This window comes from Bos taurus, chromosome 7, assembly GCF_002263795.3.
Source record: "Bos taurus isolate L1 Dominette 01449 registration number 42190680 breed Hereford chromosome 7, ARS-UCD2.0, whole genome shotgun sequence".
Classification (NCBI taxonomy): Eukaryota; Metazoa; Chordata; class Mammalia; order Artiodactyla; family Bovidae; genus Bos; species Bos taurus.
Genome location: NC_037334.1, coordinates 38,975,164 through 38,995,638, shown reverse-complemented (window position 1 = coordinate 38,995,638; position 20,475 = coordinate 38,975,164). Strand labels below are relative to the sequence as shown.

Below are 20,475 nucleotides of genomic sequence, written 5' to 3'. Positions count from 1 at the left end.
CCACTACGCGGGCTCAAAGCGGATGGCAGCCGCGGGGGCGGGGTCAGAACTCGGGCGGCGGATCCCAACGCGGCTCTTTGGAGCCTGCCGCGAAGCAGCGCCCCGGTGGGGCCCAGGAGGTACTTGGGACAGCGCGGGGCATCTCGGGCCGGACCAGGCGGGGGGCAGAGGCCTAATGGGGACCCCAGAGGGGGCTGGGGGTCGTAACCAGCTCTGCAGTTCCTCCGAAGGGCCGTCGCCCCTACTCCCGCCCCCGCCTTCCTGCGGCGAAGCCGGCAGCGGCGGGGCTGATTGGCGCCTGTGCCGCTTCCTGCGCCTGGGACTCGGCCAGTGCTTGGGGCCCAGGCGGGGGCCCAGGGGGAAACTGAGTCACGTTGGGATGGTAGCAGTCCTGTGTGGGAGGCACCACCCCACTGGGCTGCAGGATAAATCCTCTTCCTGGCCATGCTTTGGAGTCCCAGCCCCCACCATTCCCCCAGGGGCCGCGCCCCCGCCCAGAACCCAGTGCTCCCAGGGGTCCTGCCCTGGCTCTCAGTAGCTTCGACTGGGCTTGGAATGGCTAGGATTCGCTCCAGCCGCCTCCCTCCGCACCCCTCCCCCTCGCGGCCCAAGCCCCCGTGTTCTCTCCGAACAGTGTCAGTTTACACGCCTTATATAGTCCGAGCAGGCTCCAGCCGAGGCCTGCCTGTGGGGACCTGGGGGCGGGGGAGAGGAGCGCCGGCCCTGGACTGGCATTGCTGTCCAGACCAAGACTCAAGACTGGCTGGGAAGGAAGTCATGCCAAAGTAGTCCTGCTGTCCACTCCTGGGTGAGAGGAACCTTAACACTGGATGCGGGCTCCCTTCATCCCCCCGCCCCAGTCCTTTGGGGAAGGGGGGTTGCCCCTGTCTTTCCAAAGTCAGTCTGCCAGCTAGCAGCCCAGCCCGACCTAACAGGGTGCCTGCCTACCCTCCCCCTGGGTGTGCTCAACGTCTGCCAGTGCTTGCCTGGCACTAGTCCAAGGCTGGTGTCCAGAGTTGGGACTGCCTGTGCACCCACCGTGCATCACTCACCTTTTCTCTCCTCTCAGGAGCAGCACTATGGATTCCTTCAAGGTGGTGCTGGAGGGGCCAGCACCTTGGGGCTTCCGGCTGCAGGGGGGCAAGGACTTCAATGTACCCCTCTCCATCTCCCGGGTGAGCCTAGGTTGAGGGAAGGGTTCCCCTGGGGGTCCCTGGGTACTCAGATCTCCAGTGGGTGGCAGGAGGAGTCTGAGGAGGAATGAGCCGAGGTCATAGACCAGGAGGTGTCCAGGTCCAGAGCTGTGGGCATTTGCCACAAGGACTCCCAACTTGGTAGATACTGGGAAAGAAGCCCTCAGACTTCCACAGCACTACACTGCACCTTCTAGGCTCAGGAGTGTGCCCATTCTTCAGGAGGTGAGCCTGCGGTCTCCAAGAAGTGTCTATAAACTGCTTGAAGAGCAATGTTTGGTGCTAGGCCTCTCGGAGGGCACTCTGACTGCAGGAGCTCACTTCATCCTCATTGCCACCTAAGGAATAGCAACTACCACCCTGTTTATTCAAATGAGATAACTCAAGACTCATTGAAGGAACTCTTTCATCAGTTCCATGGCAAAGCAGGCATGGGGCTTCAAACACAGGGATGGCCTGCAGTTTTTGTGGGTGAATAAGGTGCTTCTCTCCAGCCCAGGTGAGGACTTTTATCCCATTCACTGGTTCCATCCAGGATGCAGTGGTCTTTGGGTCCCTAGGGCTCTGACTTCAACTCCCGAGAGCCTGTCCTGGTGAGGGTGGAGCTGGAGGCTGGCTCCTCCCTGTGGCAGGGGGATTGCCTTATAAGCCCAAGAATGCAGCCCCATGCTGGGATAGCCAACTGGTGGCTGGAGTCTGCAGAACTAAAGAAGGCTGGCCTAGGCCTGGAACCCTGAACCCCATCAGTGGGCCCCTCAGCCGATCACCAGGCTGTGGCTATGACTGTGGGATCAGTTGTGGGACACAGAGAACAAAGTGCCTGCCCTGAGAGGGTGAGGCCAGCCCTTGGGTTGGTGTCTCTTGACTGTAGTCTGGGGGTCAGGAGTGGGTGGGGACTTCCTGTCCCCATATCCGCTTGTCCAGAGAGGCCCATCCAGGCTCCTGGTGGGCAGCTATTGGCATGAAGCCCAGGGCAGGCACAGCCTGGAGGGGCCTAGAGAGCCCAGCTTGAGGGGGCCCCAAGGTAGAGTCTATTGTAGTTGGGCTTGGTGGCCAGGACCTGCAGGCATTCACTGTTCCCAGGGACCCTTCCGTGGGATTTCCTGGAAGCTGCTCTGCCAGCAAGGTAGCTAAGGGCACTGGTCTCCCTACTATTTACACCCAGCCTGTACAGAATACTCAAGCCTTGCCAGCCCTGGGAACTCATCCTATACTCTGCTTCCTGAGAAAGTGCTGGTCAGTGTGGCTGGAAGCTTGGCTGACCTCTGAGCCTCAGTTTCTTCATTGGTGGGGATGGCCAACAAAGCAGCCTAAGGGATGGACTTTCAGATGTGGCCTGTTGGGGGCACTCTGAGCTCGGGCTCTGTTGTCAGCAGCCCCAGCATGTGGGTGGGGTCACTGGCTGAGCCCAGCCCTGGAGTTGGACCTAGGCCCTGGTGGGTGGGAGTGAGGGTGGTCTTTGCAGAGCTGGGTTGGGCCCCCTCCCTCTCTCCTGACCCTAGCATGGAGGAGGAGAGGGAGGGGCTAGGGCTGGCTGGAGGCCCAGGCCTGGGAGATGAGGTAACGTCTGGGACTTGGGGGTTGGGCTGCTCAGTGGAGCCCTCAGGCTGACTCACCCCCTACTCTGTGTAGTGTCCAGCCCCCTGGCTTTTCCTCTCCTTGGTCCCTTGGGCCTCCTTGCTTTTCTCTGCAGACACACCCCACCCCCCATCCCCAGGTCTCTTCTGCTTCTGTCTCCACCTCTGACCACTCCTCTGTCCCTCCTGTGTCCTCCTGTCCTCATCCCAGAGAAGGAAGTAGTTGCCAGTTCCCCATCCCCTCTCTGGGAGCCAACAGCTCCAGCTCAACCTGAGACTCCCACCTCCATGGGCTTAGCCCACACTTCCCCAGAGCGAGCCGTGTGGGTAGGGAGTGGCCAGACCAGATTTCCCTTCTACTGACTCACTGTGACCTTGAGTAAGTCACTTCCCCTCAAGGGCATCACTCACCCATGCCCATTATAAGGGGTTGAATTGAACTAGAGGTAAGATAGGGGATCCAAGCCCCAAAGCCAGCTTGAGGGTCAGAGAATCTTTCCATTCAGAGGGCTGACCTCTGAGCCCCAGCTCTCAACAATTCCCTGGTGGCTCAGATGGTAAAGAATCCGCCTGCAATGCAGGAGACCTGGGTTCGATCCCTGGGTTGGGAAGACCTCCTGGAGAAGGAAATGACAACCCACTCCAGTATTCTTGCCTGCAGAATTTCATGGACAGAGAAGCTACAGTCCACGGGTTAACAAAAGAGTCAGACACAACTGAGGGACTAACACTTTCGCTTTACTTTTCTCAACAGAGGTGCCTTAATAGGGTGGAGCCTGAGCCTGCCTCTTGAGTTGCTAGCTAGGCAACTAGAAGCAAGTTACTTAACCTCTCTGTTTTCCCATGTATAAAATAGGTATATTCCCAGGCTGTCCTCCACAGGGTTTTTTGAGGATTCAGTATGTGGTAATACTAGGTACTCAATAAATGTAAACTGCTGTTAGTACTTAGCAAGTAAAGAAAAGGCCACCCAGCTGTCTTACCCTTCTAACTTCTGAAGCATGAGGTAGAGCCATCAAACCAAGCTCTCCCTTCTTGCCCTAGTGCCATCAGTCTCTGGGTCTGACCCCTCTGCCACCTCTCTGGAACCTCTTACCGCCTGAACTCAGATTCTGAGTGTCGGCCCACCGAGGAGCCTTATGGGGTCACAGGCAGCCTGTACTCCGCAAACCTCCCCAACTTGTGAAGTGTGGTTCTACCCCCCAGTAATTCCGCACAAGCCAGCTCAAGGCCAAGCGCGTTGCCAGATGGCCAGGCAGACCTGCGGGCTTAGACTTACCAACAGCAGTGCTACTTCTGCCTGTGTTGTTGCCACTAGGCTAGAGGGCTGGGAGGCCCAGTTGGGTTCTTCAGGGTCACCTGTATCCAGACCCTGGGAGACACCCCACCCTGGGCCATAAAACTGGTGCTTCCTAACCTTGAGAACAATTCTTTCTGCACTTGAGGTCTTCATAAGTAATTGGATTCTCTCACACCCTAGGCAGCCCATTCCTCTCTGTTTTCGCCAAAGCCCCCCACTTCCCAGAAGTCATCTTCATGGTTTCAGCTCATGCATATGCCACAAGCACACATGCACATTTCATGCCCACATGCACAGGCCAGAGGGCAGGTCTGGTGGGTGGAATGGCCTGGGCAAGAGGCCAGCAGGGGCCTCAAAAGCTTTGGTCGGAGTTGAGACACTTGGGTTTTAGCCTGAAGGTGGCTATGTGTTGATGTCAGCAGCTTCTGAAACGTGAGGAGGGTCCCTGGAGGTGAATGAATGTATAAGCGGAGTGTTTGAGGTGATGGTGAAGCTCAAGGGAGCCCCACCCCCTCCCAGATGGCTTTAGTATTCAACAGTAGTCCAGAAACACATTGAATGAAGAGACCCCTGGGTTCTGCGAGTGGGGCAGCTGAGGAAGGGCAGGGTTGGCTGCTGTTTGCCTGAGTTTGGTCTGCAGAGTCTTGGCCCTTCATGACCCTCCATCTCTCCATAGCTCACCCCTGGAGGTAAAGCTGCACAGGCTGGCGTGGCCGTGGGTGACTGGGTACTGAGTATTGATGGAGAGAACGCGGGGGGCCTCACACACATCGAAGCCCAGAACAAGATCCGTGCCTGCGGGGAGCGCCTTAGCCTTAGCCTCAGCAGGTAAGCCTGAGCTGAGCAGCCCCGGCAGGTGGGCGTGCCCTTGGGCGTGGCCCATCATCACCACTTCCCCTTCTCTTCTAGGGCTCAGCCTGCTCAGAGCAAACCGCAGAAGGTAGGGGATGGTCTTGGGATATGTGGGCAGCAGGCGGGGTGGGACTGGACATCCAAGCTCACCTGCCCTCCCTGGTGCAGCCTTGGTACCCGCCGCCCCCCCTCCCCCATCCCTGGCCGGGAGTAGAGGGTGGACGCCAGAGCTGGGGAGTCTGGGAACTGGGAGTTGGGCCAGGGACTGCCGCACGGTCAGAGCACCATGCATGTCTGCCTGTTGGTCCATCCGTCTGCCTGCCTGCCTCCTTCCCTCTCTCCGGCCGGCCTGTGCTGCAAGCTGCACTAGCCCACCCGCCCTCGGACTGCGTGGGCTGAGATCATTGCTCCCAAATGGGCCCCTTGAAACTTGAGTCGCCCCTCCCCGGAGCCTCAGGCCAGATGTGTGGGGGTAGGGCTGGAGCACCGCTGGCCTCTTCGTGCCAGGGGACGCCCCACTCTGGCCAGATCCCCTGCCGCCTCCCGCCCTGCCCGCCCTCCCCGCTCTGTCTCTGCCCAGGCCCTGGCCCCTGCCGCGGACCCCCCGCGGTACACCTTTGCACCCAGCGCCTCCCTCAACAAGACGGCCCGACCCTTCGGGGCGAACCCGCCCGCAGACAGCGCCCCGCAGCAGAATGGGTATGTCTGTCCTGCCCGTCCACGCCATGTCTCCACCACCGCACGCCCGCCGGCTGCCCGCTGCTGCTCTGCCTGTGCTGCGCCCCAGCCTGGCCGGAACCGTGCGACAGCGACCCCTGGTGGCTGGGGCGGGTACTGCAGGCACAGGGCCCCACCGAGGGTGTGGCTCCTGCCTTGGGCCGGCCCTCCTGGGGGCTGGGAGCAAGGCAGCGCGCCGACCCCTCCTCGGTGGTAGCCTGGGGTTGGGATTTGATGATGGCCGACTGAGCCCAGACACTCAGTGCAGCCTTCCCCCTGGCTATTCTGACCCCTTGCCATCTTTCTTCCTCCCCTTGTCTATCTCTTTGTGCCTTTATCTGTCCATCTGTCTTATTTCCTTCACAGGTGCAGACCCCTGACAAGTCAGTGAGCCCCCTCTGCCTGTCCCTCTCTTCCTTCCTTTTGGCACTCTGGGTGGTGGCCCCTCCCCACTCTGGCTGCCCTCCTTTCACCTTGGTTGCCCTCCTCCCCTCTCACTTCCCTGCCCCACCCCTCACCCAGCAGGGCCCTAGCCTTGCCCTGCCGTCCTCCCATCACTCTAGCCCACCTGTATCAAGTCCGGGGAGGGGCCGCCCCTGCTGCCCACCCCAGCATGAGGTTCTGAGCCACACCCTCCCCACAGACAGCCGCTCCGACCGCTGGTCCCAGATGCCAGCAAGCAGCGGCTGATGGAGGACACAGAGGACTGGCGGCCGAGGCCTGGGACAGGCCAGTCCCGTTCCTTCCGCATCCTCGCCCACCTCACAGGCACCGAGTTCAGTAAGTGCCAGCCCAGGGAAGGGCGGACTCTGCTCCTGGTCCCCAGCCCAGACCCGGGCTTAGCTGGAGCCTGGCTCTGGCACCCTCTACCAGGGCTCAGGGCTGGGGTGGCCTTCTGTCTGCTCTTGGTCAAAGTCTGCCTCTGCCCTCTCAGTGCAAGACCCGGATGAGGAGCACCTGAAGAAATCAAGGTAACAGGACATGCTGCAGCCCCTCCTTCTCATCTCCGGCCTCTCCCATTCCAGCCCTGTCTGCTCCTGGCCATCCCTAGCCAGGTTCATCCTTTCTCCTTCCTTCCTCTGGTCCTCCCTCCCTGCCTCCCTTCCGTCTCTCCTTCCTTCCACTTCCTCCTCCTTCTCTCTCTGCCCCTCAGGGAAAAGTATGTCCTGGAGCTGCAGAGCCCACGCTACACCCGCCTCCGGGACTGGCACCACCAGCGCTCTGCCCATGTGCTCAACGTGCAGTCGTAGCCTGGTCCTCGCCGGCCGGCTGCCCTCTCTGCCTCTTTCTTGCTGTTCCTCCGCCCCAGGGCACCTCCCCTTGGCGCCTCCAGCTTCTGCCTGCCTCACCCATCCCTTTTCTGCCCCTGGACTGAGCCTCCTGCTGGCCTGGCCCCAGCTGCCCTCCTGGCACAGGGCCTGGCTCCATCTGACACTGCTGCCTTCACTCTTTGCCCTGTGGTACTGCTGTCTGCCAGGTCTGTGCTGGCTTTTTGGGCATGAAAATAAACATTCTCAGCCTTGCTTTCTCTGCCTCTGTTCTCTATCTTTGTGGACTTGGTTTGCATTTGGGGTCAGGGGTGTTAGATGGTTCAGATCCAGTGTGGGCCCTGCCAGTATGGGTCTCAGTGGGTGGGGGTACCCACCAAAAGGGGCCCCTGCCATCAGAAGGACCCTCACGAGCAGCCCCAGAAGCGAGAGCCCTGCTTCACCTCCCAGCCCTGTGCGACAGACCAGCCAGCTGGAACCTGGCCAGGAGAAATTGCCCTACCCATCCATGCCCTGGGGGGACCTGGATCCTCTGCTGTCATGCACCCAGGCATCTCTCATGGGGCCAGCAGGACCAAGGTTGGGGGGTGGGGCCATGCCAGGAGCCTCGGCTGTGCAGGGCCTTGAATGACAGATCTTACAGCCAGGTGCCCAGGACGGAAGCCCCAACCCCAGCCTCAGCTACACCCCAGGAACCCTGGCCTGGTGAGAGAGCATGGACTTGGGGAAGGGTGGGTAACCACCAGAGGCATGGGGGGCGGGCCCCTCCAAGCTGCCCCGGGCTCTCCCCACTGTCCTGTGGTGTCCCCGGGTACCCCCATGGAGCCACTTTTCCTGGCCTTGGCAGGCCCTACCACCCCCAGTCCCACGAGCCGCCCACCCTGGGCGGTGGACCCTGCATTTGCTGAGCGCTACGCCCCAGACAAGACCAGCACGGTGCTGACCCGGCACACCCAGCCAGCCACACCCACGCCTATGCAGAACCGCACCTCCATCGTGCAGGCCGCCGCTGGAGGGGGCCATGGCGGGGGCGGTGGCAGCAACGGCAAGACTCCCGTGTGCCACCAGTGCCACAAGGTCATCCGGTGGGTGGCCCCGTTCCTTCCTACCCTGGTCTTTTCCTGAACCGGAACTCCAGCCCTGGTGTCTTTCTGACTGCTGCTCCTCCCGTCTATCTCCCTACTCATCTCAGCTGCCCCCTGCTCAGCCTCTCTCCAACATTTGCCCTGGTAAAATGGAGGGGGTGCCAACGACATAGCCAAGCTGCAGCCCTAGACTCGCTGCTCTCTGGGCTAGGAATGGCCTCCCTGCTCCCAGCCCCTCTGCCTTTCTCCTTCCTGCTCACTTGGTCTCTCTCTGCTAAGCCTTTTAAGTTCCTCCCCGTCTGCACTGCTCCCCAGGGCCTAGCCGAGTCCCACAGCCCCCAGAATCGGATCTGTGTCAGGCCCCAGAACCTTCCTAGTTCTCATCTGAGGCGCTGCCCTGCTCTCAACTCCTGTCAGCTCTTAAGCTCTGGAAAGCAACCCCTCGTTCAGACATCCCCATTTATCTGGGATGGCTGGGTCCCTCTCCAGCCTAGATGGAACAGGCCAGCGGAACAGAGTGGGCACCAGGCTCAGCTCAAGTGCCCACTGGTCTTCAGGGCTCACAGGTACTCCAGGCCTCCTGTCCCCCAGGACACCAACCCCTTGGGTTCAACTGATTAGGCTCATGTCAGCAGTCCTCACCCAGTGTCCCCGTCCTCCCTTTTCTGACACTACTCTTCTCCCTCACCTCCTGTCATCAAAACAGTGCAGCTTTTTAAAATATTTATTTGGCTGCATCTGATCTTAGTTGCAGCACATGGAATCTTAGTCACAATGCATGGGCTCTCTAGTTGTGGTACACGGGCTCAGTTGCCCTGAGGCATGTGGGATGTTAGTTCCCCAACTAGGGATTGAACCCGTGTCCCCTGCCTTGGGAGGCAAATTGTTAACCATTGCACCACCAGGGAAGTCCCACAGTAGAAAGCTTTGTCTTGCTGTTTGATCTTAGGCAAGTCACCATTCAAGCCTGTCTCTTCCCTTTTTGGAGAAGGCCATGGTACCGCACTCCAGTACTCTTGCCTGGAAAATCCCATGGACAGAGGAGCCTGGTGGGCTGCAGTCCATGGGGTTGCTAAGAGTCAGACATGACTGAGCGACTTCACTTTCACTTTTCATTTTGATGCATTGGAGGAGAAAATGGCAACCCACTCCAGTGTTCTTGCCTGGAGTGGGATGGGGGAGCCTGGTGGGCTGCAGTCTATGGGGTTGCACAGAGTCGGACACGACTGAAGCGACTTAGCAGCAGCAGCAGCAGCTTCCCTGTTTGGAAATGAAGAGAATGAATGTTCTCGTCAAGGTTTCATAATGGGTGTGGGGTAAACACTATGGGGTGTTGGCCATGAACCCCAACTTCATTTGCACTCACTCCTGCTCATTGCCCTCGCTTTCCCCTGCAGGGGTCGCTACCTGGTGGCGCTGGGCCGTGCATACCACCCTGAGGAGTTTGTGTGCAGCCAGTGTGGGAAGGTTCTGGAAGAGGGTGGCTTCTTCGAGGAGAAGGGGGCCATCTTCTGCCCACCCTGCTACGATGTGCGCTATGCACCCAGTTGTGCCAAGTGCAAGAAGAAGATCACTGGCGTGAGTGGGGCTGGCAGCTGGCGGGGGACTAGGAAGGCAAGCCTGACTCTTCAGCATTGAGGAGTGCTGAGCAGCTCCTGGGCTGGGACCCCGTTGGAACCTTACCAGCCTCACAATCGGGCTACTACATCGACCTTACTTTACATTAGCCAGGATTGTCTGAACAGGTGACCTAAATCCTAACTCTAAAGGGCTCAAGCAGGAGAGATTTGGTGCCAGTAGTCAGAAAGGCTGAGGGTTGCTAACATCTGGCCCAGTTGAATGCAGATCCAGGTCTTCAGGAGTCTTCCTTCCACTTGCCTCTGGTTTCATCTGTGTTGGCTTTGTTCCCAGCATGCTTTTCCATAGAAAGTGGCAAAGATGCTGCTACATCAGTGGCTCCAGGGTTACATCTCCCCAGGTTAGCATCACAGAGAGAAAGAAAGCACCTCTGTGCCAGCTGATGCATCGAGTCCCAGTGCTGATGCTCGTTGGCCTGGCTTGCTTCACATGCCCATCTCTGAATCAAGCCCTGTGACTCTAGTTGGTCAGGCCTGGGTGATACCCACCTCTGGAACGGGATCTGGTGGCCTTGCCTGAACCACCGGACTGGTTCCTTGAAAATAAAACCTAGGTGACATTACCCCAAGAGAGGAGGTAAGTGCTAGTCAGGCCGAAACAAGAGATGGCTACTGTGTTAGGATTGCATTCAGCTTCAGTAATAGAAAAAACTCCAGTATAGAGATTGAAACAGAAGGGGTAATATTTACTTCAATTACAAGAATGCCAGGGGTAGAACAGCTCATGGATGGCTTTCGGCTTTTCCTGTGTTTTAGTTCTGAAATCCTTAGCCTGTAGGCCTTTGTCCTCAAGCTTATTGTATCATGGTTGCCAGATGACTGCTCAAGCCCCAGGCTCACATTCTTGTTGCAGGTGGGAAGAAGAGGGAAGGAGCAGGCATCTTCTTTTAATAAGGTTTTGCCTTTTGACTCTGGAAGAAAAACCAGGAACTTGCATCTTTATCTCAGTTGTTGGAATTGTTATTGTATGAGCACCTGGGCGAGTGAGGAAAGCTGGCAAATCCAGTATTTTAGCTACTGTTCTCTATAAGAGAGGAAGGCAAAAGGGGGTTGTGACTGGCTTTTGAGAGGCTAATGCAGTCTGCTGCCCTGAATTCGAATGCGTATGAAAAACGAGTCTCTAAAGATAGGCTTGAAGGACACAGAACTATTGATTTGCAAAGGCAGAAATTTAGGTTCAAAAACTTGTGATTCAAAATCTTATTCTTGGTAATACCCTGGTGGTCCAGTGGCTAAGATTCTGTGTTCCCAATGCAAGGGGCCTGGGTTCGATTTCTGGTCAGGGAACTAGATCTCCTGTGCCACAACTAAGACCCCATGCAGCCAAATAAATAATATATATATTAAAAATCTAGTCTTAAAAAAAGTCCTGTTCTTTCTACTGAGTTTAAATATGCAGCAGAGCCTGGCCTGGTCTCCTGCAGGGCAACCTAGCTGCCACCTGGAGCTGGGCTTGGGACTTGGGTCAGCACATGTTATGGGCCGAGAGTGATGCCCTATCTACCATCTCCCATTCATTGTGGACAGTGTGCCCCACATTGGGAATACCCTGTGAAGAGACAGGCATGGTCCTGCCCCCAGGAACTCACACAGAGGAAGGGGACTCCAAGCATGTCGAGGGTGAGCAGCCTAAGGAAAGAAGAGTGTAACAGGCAGGGTGACAAATTGAGGGAGGTTTCAGCTGTGCCTGTGTGGAAACTGAAGTGCAGAGAGAGGCAGAAACTGCCCAAGGCTGCAGAGCATGGGGGCCAAACCAGAGCAGCAACAAGCGCTGCGGACTTCCAGCACTCCCTACTTTTGGATCCATGGGCAGAGCTTCCAGATGTGGCCAGACAGCTCTGTGCATGAATGTGTGCTAAGTCACTTCAGTCGTGTCTGACTCTGTGACCCTATGGGCTGTAGCCCACCAGGCTCCTCTGTCCATGGAGACTCTCCAGGCAAGAATACTGAAGTGGATGGCCATCCCCTCCTGCAGGGGATTTTCCCAACCCAGGGACTGAAACTGGGTCTCCTACATCTCCTGCATTGGCAGGAGGGTTCTTTACTACTAGCACCACCTGGGAAGCCCAGAGAGCTCCGTAGTAATGGTCATATTAGTGATAATTGCCTTGAAGACGAGTGACAGAAAAAATAATGACAGCTGTTTCTCACCTAAGGAAGTCGAGAGGTGGGCAGTTTGGGACACGCAGGCAGATCCAGGCTCCTGTATCTTGTTTCTCCGACATCTTAGCATTGACTTACTTACCATTCATAGTCCAAGATACCTCTTGAGCTTCAGGCAAAATTTCCATGCTGCAATCGGCTTCCTATTCAGTTGCTCAGTAGTGTCAAACTCTTTACGACCCCACGGACTACAGCACACCAGGTTTTCCTATCCTTCACTATCTCCCAGAGTTTGCTCAGACTCATGTTCATTGAGTTGGTGATGCCATCCAACCATCTCATCCTCTGTTGTCTGCTTCTCTTCCTGCCTTCAATCTTTCTGAGCATCGAGGTCTTTTCCAGTGAGTCAGCTCTTCATATCAGGTGGCCAGAGTATTAGAGCTTCAGCCTTAGCATCAGTCCTTCCAATGAATATTCAAGGTTGATTTCCTTTAGGATTGACTGGTTTGATCTCCTTGCTGTCCAGGGGATTCTCAAGAATCTTCTCCAGCACTACAGTTCAAAAGCATCTTTCTTTAGCATTTAGCCTTCTTTATGGTCTAACTCTTACACCTGAACATGACTACTGGAAAACTATAGCTTTGATTATACAGACCTTTGTCAGGAAAGTGATGTCTCTGCTTTTTAATATGCTGTCTAGGTTCATCATAGCTTTTCTACCAAGGAACAAGCATCTGTCTTTTAACAAGCACCTGGCTGCAGTCCCTGTCCACAGTAATTCTGGAGCCAGGGAAATAAAGTCTCTCACTGTTTCCATTTTTTCCCAGTCTATTTGCCATGAAATGATGGGACCACATGCCATGATCTTAGTTTTTTGAATGTTGAGTTTTAAGCCAGCTTTTTCACTTTCCTCTTTCTCCTTCATCAAGAGGCTCTTTAATTCCTCCTTGCTTTCTGCCATTAGGGTGGTATCATCTGTATATCTCAAGTTGTTGATATTTCTCCCAGCAAGCTTGATTTCGGCTTGTGGTTTATCCAGTCCGGTATTTTGCATCATGTACTCTGCATATAAGTTAAATAAGCAAGGTGACAATATACAACCTTAACATACTCCTTTCCTAATTTTGAGCCAGTCCATTGTTCCATGTATGGTTCTAAATGTTGCTTCTTGACCTGCATACAGATTTCTCAGCAGGCAGGTCAGGTGGTCTGGTATTCCCATCTCTTTGAGAATTTTCCACAGTTTGTTGTGATTCACAGTCAAAGGCTTTAGTCAATGAAGCAGTAGATGTCTTTCTGGAATTTTCTTGCTTTTTCTATGATCCAACAGATATTGGCAATTTGATCACTGGTTCCTCTACTTTTCTAAATCCACCTTGTACATCTGGAAGTTCTTGGTTCACATACTGTTGAAGCCTAGCTTGAAGGATTTTGAGCATTGTCTTGCTAGCATGTGAAATGAGCACAATTATGTGGTAGTTTGAACATTCTTTGGCATTGCCCTTCTTTGAGATTGGAATGAAAACTGACCTTTTCCAGTCCTCTGGTCACTGCTGCATTTCCCAAATTTGCTGACATATTGAGTGCAGCACTTCAATAGCATCATCTTTTAGGATTTGAAATAGCTCAGCTGGAATTCCATTACCTCCATTAGCTTTGTGCATAGTAATGCTTCCTAAGGCCTACTTGACTATACTCCAGGATGCCTGCCTCTAGGTAAGTGACCACACCATCATGGTTATCCAAGTCATTAAAACCTTTTTTGTACAGTTTGTGTATTCTTGCCATCTCTTCTTAATCTCTTCTGCTTCTGTTAGGTCCTTGCCATTTCTGTCCTTTATTGAGCCCATCTTCACATGAAATATTCCCTTGGTATCCCTTAATTTTCTTGAAGAGATTTCTAGTCTTTCCCATTCTATTGTTTTCCTCTATTTCTTTGCATTATTCACTTAAGAAGACATTCTTATCTCTTCCTGCTATTTGGAACTCTGCATTCAGTTGGGTATATTTTTCTCCTTTGCCTTTCGCTTCACTTCTTTTCTCAGCAAGAAATTGGAAAAGGAAGAAGGAGTGGAAGGTTCTTGGGAGCCATCTTTAGAAGATAAGTTCAATTCAGTCGCTCAGTCGTGTCTAACTCTTTGTGACTCCATAGACTACAGCATGCCAGAGAAGGACAGGGAGCTGTCCTTCAACTCCCGGAGCTTGCTCAAACCCATGTCCATCAAGTCGCTGATGCCATCCAACCATCTCATTCTCTGTCATCCCCTTCTCCTCCTGGCTTCAATCTTTCCCAGCATCAGGGTCTTTTCAAATGAGTCAGTTCTTCACATCAGGTGGCCAAAGTATTGGAGTTTCAGCTTCAGCAATGAATATTCAGGACTGATTTCCTTTTGGATTGGGCTGTGGGTGCCATCCAGCCCTTCTGCTTCCATCCCATAGCCCGGAACTCAGTCACATGACATTACTGAGCTGCAAGGGAGGCTGGGAAATGTCTCTTTGGTACAGCTATGTGCCCAGCAAAAAGTGAGGATTCCATCAATAGACTAGAAGGGGAGAAAGGATATTATCACAGTTTTGTGTTGTGGGTCACTTTCTATGTGTGGGCATCCAGCTTCACAATTATACTATGAAGTCAGTTTGATTATTCTCATCTTACAGATGAGGAAATTTTGCCCAAGATTACAGTCATTTCCCCACCAGCCTAATCGATCCTGTGTTGGACTGTTCTATCAGAATGGGCTGGAACCCAGGACTTTTCTTTTTTAAATTTTATTTATTGATTCATTTGTGGCTGCACTAGGTCTTCATTGCTGTGCAGGCTTTTCTCTATTTGCAGCAAGCGGGGGCTACTCTCTGGTTGCGGTGTACGAGCTTCCCATTGAGGTGGCTCCTCTTGTTGTGGAGCACAGGCTCACTAGTTGTGGCACACGGGCTTAGTTGGCCCATGGCATGTGGGATCTTCCCTGAGCAGGGATTGAACCAGTATCCCCTGCATTGGCAGACAGACTCTTAACCCCTGGACCACCAGGGAAGTCCCCCCAGGACCTTTCTTAAGCTGGCATCTGGATTTGCTTCCCACAGATCAAGGCCCTTAGGTTCTGTTCACTGACAGCCCCGCCTACATTACATCACACTCTCGTCCTGCCCTGCCCCAGTTCTAGGTGGACAAAGTTAATGCCCAGGCTGCAGATACCGAGGCAAGGCTCACAGAGCCTGACTAGCTCCTGGGTCCTAGAGTATGCCCAGAATAAGGTGGCAAGCCTTGCTCCTGCCCCAGCCCAGTGGTTCCACATATGGCCCAGGGGTACTCAGCTTCCCCTCTTGCAGGGGCTGCGAGGGGGCTGACAGACCACACCCTCTAGCGGGGTCAGTGAGGAGTGTGTGCGGGGTGATGGGCAGGAACCTAACTGTCTCACTTTACCATGGGCTTCAGGCTCTTAGAGCTCAGAGCATGGGGAAACACAGGACCATCTGGTTGATTCAGCAGACTTGGAGGGGAACTCTGGGGGATGGGATGGACACATTAGAGGGGACGTGTCCTAGTCTGGGGACCCTCTGGAAGACTGTTGTCAAGCCTCGCTACTCACCACCAGCCCCCGTCACTCTGGGGCTTCAGCGACACAGGCAGCTCCATCTTTTCAATGCAATGTTTCCTTCACCGCGGGCCTTTGCATGGGCTGTACTCTGATAGAAATACCCATTAGCACTCTCTTTACCTCATTCCTTCTCATCTGGGATTCAAATAACACTTCCTCAGGGGCACTTTCCCTGATACCCACCCTCCCACCTGGCCAGGCTCCCCACTGTTTGCTACTGCCCTCCAATCCTTTTGTCCCATCTCTTCTCCAGTGTGAAATTCATGGGCTGGGACCAGGGCTCTTTTGCTCATGTGTAATGCTGTATCTCATATATAGGAAGGGCTTCCCTGGTGGCTCAGTTGGTAAAGAGTCTACATGCAATGTGTGAGACCTGAGTTTGATCCCTGGGTCAGGAAGATTCCCTGGAGGAGGCCATGACAACCCACTCCAGTATTCTTGCCTGGAGAATTCTATGGACAGAGGAGCCTGGCAGGCTACAGTCCATGGGGTCGCAAAGAGTCGGACATGACCGAGAGACTAACACACTAACACATGTATAGAAAGTGGTCACTTAACACCTTAAGGAGTGAATGGAAGCGGCCTCTAAGCTGAACTTATCATCAGTAGGAATTAGCTTGGACGAGGGTCAGGAGAGAATGTTCCAAGCAGAGGGAACAGCTTGTGTCACAAGGCAACGCCTGGGGAGGGTGTGAGACAAGGTGGAATTGAGGGCAGGGGCCACGGTAGGGGTTCCGGAGCTGGGGACTGCTGAGGTCAGATGTGCCTCATCGCGCTTCCCCTGGGACGGGGGAGACAACTTGAGGAGGGGAACGGAACCGCTAGGCCGAGGTTAGGGTGATGGGACGGGAGGGGCAGACAGATGTCGGAAGCTTTGGGCATAAGGTGGATATGGAGAACTGGCTCAGATACCTGCCTCCCTGTCCACATGCCCACTGGGCCCAGCTCTGGGCTCCCCATGCTCCTGCCGAGACCCTGTCCTGTTGGCCCACAGCCAAGTTCCTTCCCCCAGCCCTCATCTGGGACAGATCACTTTCTCTGGACCTTGCTAAAATGGGAGTGGCAGTAACTTCCTGGCCAGGCTGGTTGTGAGGTATATGTGAGAAATGACAGATTTTTGGGGGACTGTGCCACACACCTTGTGGGATTTTAGTTCCCCAACCACGGATTGAACCTGCACCTTCAGCAGTGAGCAGTGAATCCTAACAACTGGGCCACCAGGGAATTCCCTTGACAGTTTGTATAGCGGGCAACGGACAAGCCAGCTGAGAGCCAGGGGTGCCCCATACTTATGTCTTGCTTTGTCCACACTGTTTCTTTACTTATTATTATTGTTTTAAATAGTTTCTATTTAAAATTTATTTGTTTATTTGTTTTTGGCTCTGCTGGGTCTTCGTTGCGGCACAAGAGCCTTCTCCAGTTGCTGTAAGCAGGGGCTACTCTTCGTTGAGGTGCATGGGCCTCTCACTATGTTTCTCTTGCTGCAGAGCATGGGCCCTGGGGCACAGTCTCAGTAGTTGGCGGCATGGCGGCATATGGGTCTGGCTACCTCTGCAGCATGTGGAATTTTCCCTGACCAGGGATTGAACCTGTGTCTCCTGCATTGGCAGGTGGATTCTTAACCACTGGACCACCAGGGAAGTCTTTTTTTCAAGACTTGTTTTTATTTATTTTTGGCTGCTCTGGGTCTTCATTGCTGTGCACTGGCTTTCTTTAGTTGCGGCGAGTGGGGGCTGCTCTCTAGCTGTGGTTTCTTGTTGCAGTTCTTCTCCTGTGGTGGCACACGGGCTCTAGGGCACGCAGGCTTCAGTGGTTGCAGCTTGAGGGCTCAGTAATTGTGGTGCACAGTTTTGGTTGTCCCTCGGTGTATGGGATCTTCCTGGACCAGGGATCGAACTCGTGTCCTCTGCATTGGCAGGCAGGCTCCTAACCAGAGAAGCCTCCGTTTCATTTTTAAAGTAACAGCCAATTTTGAAAAATTGGATTTGACTTTAACACCTGGATTTCAACCTGAGCCTTATAGGCATTCCTGAATGAAGCGGTCAGCACCCCGCCCTGCACACGCAACACGTGCTCTCCCATGACACAGTCCCCGCCTTGCCCCACTGTGTCTGCCACCTAGCCTTGGCAGGCACCGGGTCTGGGACCCCTGGCCTCAGATGTGGGACCATCCTTACGGCAACCCGGCAAAGCTGGGATCAGGTTCCCAGTTCAACAGTGAAGGAGCCAAGTGTCATGAGGAGGTAAAGCTGTTGGGCAAGCCACCCAGCTAAGATCTGGCTGAACCTACGATCTGACATCCCTTAGGGCTCCACACTGCCTTCTGCCTGCTCCAGGCATGAGTGCTGCTCACCTGGTTGGCCCCAGGGAGAGCTCAGCCCACCTGTGGCCTCTGCTCTGTCAGGCCTCCAATAGAGCAGGTTAACTTAGCTCACAAGCACTTATGATGCCTACCCATGGGCCAGGCACTGTTGGGATATACCAGCTAACAGAAACGTGAATAGTTCATGCCCTCTGGGACCTCATACTAGATCGGGAAGAAGGCGATAGAGAGCAGACAATAAGCAAGAGACGCAAGAGGTAAATTACCTGGTGGTATACTAGTATGGGGGGCTTCCCTAATGGTTCAGATGGTAAAGAATCCGCCTGCAGTGCAGAGACCCAGGTTCGCATGGGTCAGGGAGATCCCCTGGAGAAGGGAATGTCAACCCACTCCAGTATCCTTGCCTGGAGAATTCCATGGACAGAGGAGCCTGGCGGGCTACAGTCCATGGGGTTGCAAAGAGTCAGACATGACTGACTGGCTAACACAAACACATGTTAGTACGGGAAGAAATGCAGAGTTCAAGCTATTGGAAGCATGGCTTTGGGAAAGGGGGTTGGCATATGAGCTGATCGTGTCAGCGTGGGCCTTAAGGAGAAAGTGACCTTTGGGCAAAATCTTGAAGAGGGTGAGGGCTGAGCCTAGCAGATATCTGGGCCAAGCAGTCCAGGTAGAGGGGGCAGCTGGTGGGAAGCCCTAAGACGGTATGCCCGGTGCATCAACCATGGACAGGAGGCCACGTGGCGGGAGCAGAGGGACGGAAGTCAGTCTTGCTGGCCTCTGGGCCTTTCCCCGGGCTTTGCCCTTTGCTTAGAGCAGTGTGGACTAGGCAGGGTTTCAAGCAGAGGAGAAACTAGCCGAGCACAGGTTGATATCAGGCTGTCAGGGGCAGAGGAAGGAGCACAGAAGCCAGTTTTGTGCACTCATACAGGTCAAAGGTTCCTAAGGCTCACATTCCACATCAGGGAGGCTGTGAGAAGTGGCCAGTATCTGGATGTATTTTGAAGGAGAGCCCAGCCAGACTTTGGTGTGGACCTGAAATAAGGGACAAAGCAAGGAATTTGGCCCGTGCAGATGGAGTCACCATCCACTGAGACACGCTGTGGGAATGTGCAAGGGGGAGTGTGTGGAGATTGGGAGCAGAACTTCAGATGTAGCCTAGTGAACAGCCACCAGTTGGTAGCTCAGCTGGCAAAGACTCCTCCTGCAATGCAGGAGATCCCAGTTCGATTCCTGGGTTGGGAAGATCACCTGGAGAAGAGATAGGCTCTCCACTCCAGTATTCATGGGCTTCCCTGGCGGCTCAGATGGTAAAGAATCCGCCTGCAATGAGGGAGACCTAGGTTTGATCCCTGGGTCGGGAAGATCCCCTGGAGGAGGGCATGGCAACCCACTCCAATATTCTTGCCTGGAGAATCCCATGGACAGAGGAGCCTGGTGGGCTACAGTCCATGTAGTCGCAAAGAGTTGGACACAACTGAGTGACTAAGCACAGCACAGCACAGTGGATGTCCCCAGGGATGCCTTGGGGTTGGAAAGAGAAAGTGGGAGCAGTGGGTGTGCAGATCAAACATTTATCTGGAAAGAAAGGGGGCCCCAGCCAGCCTGCCTCTGTCCCGGGCTCTGGAGAGGAGGGTGCCAAGCTGCCAAGCGCCTGTTGCTTCCTCTCAGGAGGTCATGCACGCCCTGAAGACGACCTGGCACGTGCATTGCTTCACCTGCGCAGCCTGCAAGGCGCCCATTCGGAACAGGGCCTTCTATATGGAGGAGGGGGCCCCCTACTGCGAGCCAGGTATGGCTGGGACGGCTGAGAGGGCGGGCTGTGGGCAGGGGGGAACCCAAGTCCCCCCGCCACTTTGCTTCTCTCTGCGTCTCCAGACTATGAGAAGATGTTTGGCACAAAATGCCGAGGCTGTGACTTCAAGATCGATGCTGGGGACCGCTTCCTGGAGGCACTGGGCTTTAGCTGGCATGACACATGCTTTGTGTGCGCAGTGAGTACCCCTCTTCAGACCCAGGCCCTGTCCCCAGAGCCCTGTGTTCTTCACCTGCCTCCCTCCCACCCCTGCCTCTGGGATTCCTAAGAGGTTGGGAAGGGCCCTCTCCTGCTACCCCCACCCCTCGTAACTGCACCTTGGCCGTTCCCAGATATGTCAGATCAACCTGGAAGGAAAGACTTTCTACTCCAAGAAGGACAAGCCCCTTTGCAAGAGCCATGCCTTCTCCCATGTGTGAGCCCCTCCCACCCACTGCTGCCCACCCCAGCCTACCCAACCTGAGGGGTTTGCTGATTCTGGAACCATCACTCCAGATTTCTGGGTAGGGCTAGCAAAAGTTGCCCTGACCCCGACTCCTGGCCCGAGCCTGGGGTCCCCCGGGCCCCACCCCCTTCACCTCCCCTACTCCCTCCACCACCTTCGCACACTGGTGCTGGCCACACCGGCCCCTGCTCACGTCCAGTGCTACAATAAATCTGTCTCCAGCTGTGTCTGGTGTGTGCTTGCCCCGTGCATCAAGAAAGATGTGATCTGAGGCCTGTAGCAGGGTGGAGATTAAATTCTCCAGGGCTGACTGTCCTGGTGGACCCGTGATGGGGACAGGGAGGACTCATGGTCAGCAGGAGGAGGCAAAGGGGAATCTCACGTGTTGGGCCCAGGACCCACAGAAGTTGGAGGTGCCTGGTCTGGCTTGGCTTGGCAGTCAAGAGAAGAGGAGTTGGAGGGCATCCTCAGGGGTGTAATGTGGAAAATGGTACACCCAAGTGAGGGTCCAGAGGGGCTGCTGCCATCCTATGCTGCAGGCAAAGAAAGGGGCTGGAGAAGGC

At 54.9% G+C, this 20,475-nt stretch overlaps 1 protein-coding gene across 6 annotated transcripts; it reads left to right on the top strand.

Moving 5' to 3' along the window:
- Window positions 1–45: 45 nt before the first annotated feature.
- Window positions 46–20,139, top strand: PDLIM7 (PDZ and LIM domain 7). Of its 6 annotated transcripts, XM_005209203.5 has the most exons (14): window positions 46–119; window positions 659–808; window positions 1,070–1,175; window positions 4,747–4,898; window positions 4,980–5,010; window positions 5,503–5,621; window positions 6,283–6,419; window positions 6,574–6,610; window positions 7,551–7,612; window positions 7,755–7,992; window positions 9,390–9,570; window positions 19,323–19,443; window positions 19,530–19,645; window positions 19,800–20,139. In XM_005209203.5, the coding sequence occupies exons 3-14, from the start codon at window positions 1,080–1,082 to the stop codon at window positions 19,884–19,886; spliced, it is 1,377 nt and encodes a 458-aa protein (XP_005209260.1). In that variant the 5' UTR covers window positions 46–119; window positions 659–808; window positions 1,070–1,079; the 3' UTR covers window positions 19,887–20,139.
- Window positions 20,140–20,475: the final 336 nt, after the last annotated feature.

Excerpts from the sequence above, each read along its gene's own strand:
- PDLIM7 (XM_005209202.5), top strand. The coding sequence starts at position 1,080 with ATGGATTCCTTCAAGGTGGTGCTGGAGGGGCCAGCACCTTGGGGCTTC. Across the intron at positions 4,899-4,979 it reads CTTAGCCTTAGCCTCAGCAG|GGCTCAGCCTGCTCAGAGCA; the intron begins GTAAGCCTGAGC and ends CTTCTCTTCTAG. Across the intron at positions 6,611-7,550 it reads GAGCACCTGAAGAAATCAAG|CCAGGTGCCCAGGACGGAAG; the intron begins GTAACAGGACAT and ends CAGATCTTACAG.